Source organism: Cherax quadricarinatus, unplaced genomic scaffold (assembly GCF_038502225.1).
Source record: "Cherax quadricarinatus isolate ZL_2023a unplaced genomic scaffold, ASM3850222v1 Contig2047, whole genome shotgun sequence".
NCBI lineage: Eukaryota > Metazoa > Arthropoda > Malacostraca > Decapoda > Parastacidae > Cherax > Cherax quadricarinatus.
The window spans coordinates 12,812-20,800 of NW_027197073.1; the positions used below are offsets into that span (position 1 = coordinate 12,812).

Genomic DNA, 7,989 nt, shown 5'->3' on the forward strand with positions numbered 1-7,989 from the left:
CCAATACTACACTGGTAGGTCCAAGTAGTGACCTTACAGGCCAATACTACACTGGTAGGTCCAAGTAGTGACCTTACAGGTCAATATTACACTGGTAGGTCCAAGTAGTGACCTTACAGGTCAATATTACACTGGTAGGTCCAAGTAGTGACCTTACAGGTCAATACTACACTGGTAGGTCCAAGTAGTGACCTTACAGGTCAATACTACACTGGTAGGTCCAAGTAGTGACCTTACAGGTCAATACTACACTGGTAGGTCCAAGTAGTGACCTTACAGGTCAATACTACACTGGTAGGTCCAAGTAGTGACCTTACAGGTCAATATTACACTGGTAGGTCCAAGTAGTGACCTTACAGGCCAATACTACACTGGTAGGTCCAAGTAGTGACCTTACAGGTCAATATTACACTGGTAGGTCCAAGTAGTGACCTTACAGGTCAATACTACACTGGTAGGTCCAAGTAGTGACCTTACAGGTCAATACTACACTGGTAGGTCCAAGTAGTGACCTTACAGGTCAATACTACACTGGTAGGTCCAAGTAGTGACCTTACAGGTCAATATTACACTGGTAGGTCCAAGTAGTGACCTTACAGGTCAATACTACACTGGTAGGTCCAAGTAGTGACCTTACAGGTCAATACTACACTGGTAGGATGTAGGATTATGATCAACAGGTCTCAGGATATGGTAATAAATAATTTTATTGTTGCAGGATGTTGCTGTTCAATTTTTTACATGAAGCTAGGATGACCCGTACAGATTTAGCGCTTCTCCCCGTGATTATGTTGGTGATATTATCATTAATCCATGTCTGGGGAAAGAGGTAAATCAGTATGGATTAATCTGCGCTCTGGGTAATGGGATATACTCAGGCTTAATCCGAGGAAAGGGATAGTAGCTCCGAGTCCTTGGATCAGGAAGCCTTTACAAGCACTGAAGAAGGGAAATAATGGAGTGTGTTACTGAGAAGACCGGACTTAAAGTTTGGGCGTTGTGGCTGAAGATTTGATCGAAGTTGAAGAAGTCGAAGGCCTCTGGTTGATTGTGGACTTCGAACTGAAGACGTCGAAGGCCTCTGGTTGATTGCGGCCTTCGAACTGAAGACGTCGAAGATATGTTCCTTATTGTAAACATTAAACTTGAAGTTCGGCTCTTGATGTTTTCGAATCACTCGTAGTGGAGAACTTGAAGACCTCTTGTTCTTTGTGGACATCGAACTGAAGAACTTGAAGATCTCTTGTTCTTTGTGGACATCGAACTGGGGAACTTGAAGACCTCTTGTTCTTTGTGGACATCGAACTGGAGAACTTGAAGACCTCTTGTTCTTTGTGGACATCGAACTGAAGAACTTGAAGATCTCTTGTTCTTTGTGGACATCGAACTGGGGAACTTGAAGACCTCTTGTTCTTTGTGGACATCGAACTGGAGAACTTAAAGATCTCTCATATATTTGATCACTGTTTTCTGTTGCTGGAAGAGCCCTTGCCTGTCATCTTGTCGTTGCTGTCTACCGGTCGTTGCTGTCTACTTGTCGTCATCATCTTCGTCACCTTCAAGATCGGCTTGTTCACCATCAGCAGAGACACCGTTGGAAGAAGGAACAGCGTTGGACTCCAGCACTCGGTACCCCTTGTCGTCAGCGATGTACTTTACAACGAACTCAAGACCCTCTGGACTTTCCCACCTGTAAATATACACTTATTAACATCCTATATAAACAGCCTTAATTTGTATACACACATGTGAATATTGGTGGGTAAAAATTTGCAAATAAACTGTTTCTGAGGAATGAGGATCAGGTTTGACCTGAGGAAGGGAAGCCCTGGAACAGGTCAGGTTTCTGGATGGATTTATGTAGACTAACAGAGCGCGAGACTCCTGGGTGTTCTCAAGTCTTGGCTAGTGTTGTGGTATAGCTTTTGGGCCTACTGAGTGTTGTGGTACAGCTCTTGGGCCTACTGAGTGTTGTGGTACAGCTCTTGGGCCTACTGAGTGTTGTGGTACAGCTCTTGGGCCCCCGGAAAGGTTGAAGTTGTCACTTGTACTCCTCCAGTTACTGAGTCCCTAGCCTGGCCATCCTGCTATTGTTTAGCCTTGTCACCTACTGGGCCTACTAGACCTATTGAGTGTTGATATACAGCCCTTGGGCCTTCTGAAGGTTGAGGTTCGCTACTCACTTGTACTCTCCAGTGACTGAGTGACCAGGAGCGCCCTCCTGCTCGTGCTCAGCATCGTCGCCCTCGAAGTCAAAGACTTCGTTGGGTCGAGCAGCAGCCAGCGCCACCAGACCCAAGACTACGATCACCTGTAACACAAAGATACTGTATTAGTGTCTGCTACAGCAGCAAGACTAGACGTTAATGTCTGCTACAGCAGCAAGACTAGACGTTAATGTCTGCTACAGCAGCAAGACTAGACGTTAATGTCTGCTACAGCAGCAAGACTAGACGTTAATGTCTGCTACAGCAGCAAGACTAGACGTTAATGTCTGCTACAGCACGAAGACAAGACTATGTCTACTGAACCAGCATGAAATATATTAATGCCTACCACAATAGGAAGACAAGACGTGAATCTTTCCTGTAGGAGGGAGGAAGATGAAGTTAGGATAGTCTTGTCTCTACTGCAGGAGGAAGGATAAGAACTGTTATCTGTGCTGCAGCAGAAACCAGTAGACATTAATACCTACTGCAGAAGGAAGAGTCCTCTTATTTCTACTGCTCAATCCAAAGAACTCAACATACTGCAAGTGCCATGCCATTCCAGTACCATACTAGTACTTCCAGTACCATAATGATACTATAATGGTACTTCCAGTACCATACTGGTACCGTACTGGTAATTCCAGTACCATACTGGAACTGAACTGGTGCTTCCAGTACCATACTGGAACTGAACTGGTACTTCCAGTACCATACTGGAACTGAACTGGTGCTTCCAGTACCATACTGGTACTGTACTGGTAATTCCAGTACCATACTGGAACTGAACTGGTACTTCCAGTACCATACTGGAACTGAACTGGTACTTCCAGTACCATACTGGAACTGAACTGGTACTTCCAGTACCATACTGGAACTAAACTGGTACTTCCAGTACCATACTGGTACTGTACTGGTAATTCCAGTACCATACTGGAACTGAACTGGTACTTCCAGTATCATACTGATGCCATACTGGTACTGTACTGGTACTTCCAGTATCATACTCATACCGTACAGGAACTTCCAGTACCATACTGGTACTTCCAATACTGATATTGTACTGGTACCTCCAGTGCCAAACTGGTACTTCAGTGCCATACTGGAACTTCCAGTACTATACGGGTATTCCAGTACCATACTAGCATTCCCATACCATAAACACGGTACTCACCACAACTTTCATGGTTGGAGGAGGTTTGGAGTAAGTCTGGATGGAGTGAATCTTGGAGGAGGAGAAGAATGTATTGAGGACCTCCTGCAAGGGGAGTATATATACCTCCTGACGCAGGTGACCTTCACCTCCAGGCAGGAGGCACGCCTATACACCTAACCTTGGTCACCTAACACACACACACACACACACGCCTTTCCCTCCTGTCTCTCTCACCTGCTTCCAGTACCTACCTGGCTGCCTACCTACCTACCTACCTACCTACCTACCTACCTACCTACCTACCTACCTACCTACCCGCCTACCTACCTACCTACCTACCTACCTCCAGCTTTCCCCTGACCTCACCACGCCCTTCAGACTATCCTACCTTCAGACTACCCTACCTTCGGACTATCCTACCATCAGATTACCCTACCTTCAGACTATCCTACCTTCAGCCTATCCTACCATAAGACTATCCTACCATCAGATTATCCTTCCATCACACTATCCTACCATCAGACTATCCTACCATCAGACTATCCTACCTTCAGACTATCCTACCTTCAGACTATCCTACCATCAGATTATCCTACCATCAGACTATCCTACCATCAGACTATCCTACCATCAGACTATCCTACTATCAGGCTATCCTACCATCACACTATCCTACCATCAGACTATCCTACCATCAGACTATCCTACCATCAGACTATCCTACCTTCAGACTATCCTACCATCAGACTATCCTACCATCAGACTATCCTACCATCAGACTATCCTACCATCAGACTATCCTACCATCAGACTATCCTACTATCAGGCTATCCTACCATCACACTATCCTACCATCAGACTATCCTACCATCAGACTATCCTACCATCACACTATCCTACCATCAGACTATCCTACCATCACACTATCATACCATCAGACTATCCTGCCTTCAGACTATCCTACCATCAGACTATCCTACCATCAGGCTATCTTACCATCAGACTATCCTACCATTAGACTATCCTTCCATCAGACTATTGTACCATCAGACTATCCTACCATCACACTATCCTACTATCACACTATCCTACCATCAGACTATCCTACCATCAGACTATCCTACCATCACAATATACTACCATCAGACTATCCTACCTTCAGAATATCCTACCATCAGACTATCCTACCATCAGACTATCCTACCATCACACTATCCTACCATCAGACTATCCTACCTTCAGACTATCCTACCATCAGAATATCCTACCTTCAGACTATCCTACCATCAGACTATCCTACCTTCAGAATATCCTACCATCAGACTATCCTACCATCACACTATCCTACCATCAGACTATCCTACCATCACACTATCCTACCATCAGACTATCCTACCTTCAGAATATCCTACCATCAGACTATCCTACAATCAGACTATCCTACCATCACACTATCCTACCATCAGACTATCCTACCTTCAGACTATCCTACCATCAGAATATCCTACCTTCAGACTATCCTACCATCAGACTATCCTACCTTCAGAATATCCTACCATCAGACTATCCTACCATCACACTATCCTACCATCAGACTATCCTACCATCACACTATCCTACCATCAGACTATCCTACCATCACACTATCCTACCATCAGACTATCCTACCATCAGACTATCCTACCTTCAGACTATCCTACCATCAGACTATCCTACCATCAGACTATCCTACCTTCAGAATATCCTACCATCAGACTATCCTACCATCAGACTATCCTACCATCAGACTATCCTACCTTCAGACTATCCTACCATCAGACTATCCTACCATCAGACTATCCTACCTTCAGAATATCCTACCATCACACTATCCTACCATCAGACTATCCTACCATCAGACTATCCTACCTTCAGACTATCCTACCATCAGACTATCCTACCATCAGACTATCCTACCTTCAGAATATCCTACCATCAGACTATCCTACCATCAGACTATCCTACCATCAGACTATCCTACCTTCAGAATATCCTACCATCAGACTATCCTACCTTCAGACTATCCTACCATCAGACTATCCTACCTTCAGAATATCCTACCATCAGACTATCCTACCTTCAGACTATCCTACCATCAGACTATCCTACCATCAGACTATCCTACCTTCAGAATATCCTACCATCAGACTATCCTACCATCAGACTATCCTACCATCAGACTATCCTACCTTCAGAATATCCTACCATCAGACTATCCTACCATCAGACTATCCTACCATCAGACTATCCTACCTTCAGACTATCCTACCATCAGACTATCCTACCTTCAGAATATCCTACCATCAGACTATCCTCCTCCTCACGAACACAAACATGAACCAGTCACGGACGTGACGTACAAGTCCACAAGTCTTTCCCTCTCTGTACGTGAATCAACGTAAAGTTACTTTAGGGATTATCCGCTCCATCCTCAATCACGAACACGTACCTTTTCAAGGACCCTAGAATCACCATCAAGTACACACGTACCTTTCCAAGGATATCAATGTCACGTACAAAAATATTTTCTTGTTCAGCCTGAACAAGACACATGTACAACACATGGGTGACTTTACTGATGAATAAGACACATGTACAACACCTGGGTGTCTTTATTGATGAATAAGACACATGTACAACACCTGGGTGACTTTATTGATGAATAAGACACATGTACAACACCTAGGTGACTTTATTGATGAATAAGACACATGTACAACACCTAGGTGACTTTATTGATGAATAAGACACATGTACAACACCTGGATGGCTTTATTGATGAATAAGACACATGTACAACACCTGGGTGGCTTTATTGATGAATAAGACACATGTACAACACCTGGATGACTTTATTGATGAATAAGACACATGTACAACACCTGGGTGACTTTATTGATGAATAAGACACATGTGCAACACCTGGGTGACTTTATTGATGAATAAGACACATGTACAACACCTGGGTGACTTTATTGATGAATAAGACACATGTACAACACCTGGGTGACTTTATTGATGAATAAGACACATGTACAACACCTGGGTGGCTTTATTGATGAATAAGACACATGTACAACACCTGGGTGGCTTTATTCATGAATAAGACACATGTACAACACCTGGGTGTCTTTATTGATGAATAAGATACATGTACAACACCTGGGTGACTTTATTGATGAATAAGACACATGTACAACACCTGGGTGTCTTTATTGATGAATAAGACACATGTACAACACCTGGGTGACTTTATTGATGAATAAGACACATGTACAACACCTGGGTGACTTTATTGATGAATAAGACACATGTACAACACCTGGGTGACTTTATTGATGAATAAGACACATGTACAACACCTGGGTGACTTTATTGATGAATAAGACACATGTACAACACCTGGGTGTCTTTATTGATGAATAAGACACATGTACAACACCTGGGTGACTTTTTTGATGAATAAGACACATGTACAACACATGGGTGTCTTTATTGATGAATAAGACACATGTACAACACCTGGGAGACTTTATTGATGAATAAGACACATGTACAACACCTGGGTGACTTTATTGATGAATAAGACACATGTACAACACCTAGGTGACTTTATTGATGAATAAGACACATGTACAACACCTGGGTGTCTTTATTGATGAATAAGACACATGTACAACACTTGGGTGACGTTATTGATGAATAAGACACATGTACAACACCTGGGTGACTTTATTGATGAATAAGACACATGTACAACACCTGGGTGACTTTATTGATGAATAAGACACATGTACAACACTTGGGTGACTTTATTGATGAATAAGACACATGTACAACACCTGGGTGACTTTATTGATGAATAAGACACATGTACAACACCTGGGTGACTTTATTGATGAATAAGACACATGTACAACACCTAGGTGACTTTATTGATGAATAAGACACATGTACAACACATGGGTGACTTTATTGATGAATAAGACACATGTACAACACCTGGGTGACTTTATTGATGAATAAGACACATGTACAACACCTGGGTGACTTTATTGATGAATAAGACGCATGTACAACACCTGGGTGACTTTATTGATGAATAAGACACATGTACAACACCTAGGTGACTTTATTGATGAATAAGACACATGTACAACACCTGGGTGTCTTTATTGATGAATAAGACACATGTACAACACTTGGGTGACGTTATTGATGAATAAGACACATGTACAACACTTGGGTGACTTTATTGATGAATAAGACACATGTACAACACCTGGGTGACTTTATTGATGAATAAGACACATGTACAACACCTGGGTGACTTTATTGATGAATAAGACACATGTACAACACCTGGGTGGCTTTATTGATGAATAAGACACATGTACAACACCTGGGTGACTTTATTGATGAATAAGACACATGTACAACACCTGGGTGACTTTATTGATGAATAAGACACATGTACAACACCTGGGTGACTTTACTGATGAATAAGACACATGTACAACACCTGGGTGTCTTTATTGATGAATAAGACACATGTACAACACCTGGGTGACTTTTTTGATGAATAAG

The 7,989-nt window shown here is 42.7% G+C and overlaps 1 protein-coding gene across 1 annotated transcript; it reads right to left on the reverse strand.

Moving 5' to 3' along the window:
- Positions 1 to 689: 689 nt before the first annotated feature.
- On the reverse strand, positions 690 to 3,509 carry LOC138851776 (cuticle protein CP575-like). Its single transcript, XM_070081242.1, has 3 exons — positions 3,382 to 3,509; positions 2,184 to 2,311; positions 690 to 1,690 (listed from the first exon to the last, which is right to left on the reverse strand). Exons 1-3 carry the CDS (start codon positions 3,391 to 3,393, stop codon positions 1,531 to 1,533), a joined length of 300 nt encoding a protein of 99 aa, XP_069937343.1. The 5' UTR covers positions 3,394 to 3,509; the 3' UTR covers positions 690 to 1,530.
- Positions 3,510 to 7,989: the final 4,480 nt, after the last annotated feature.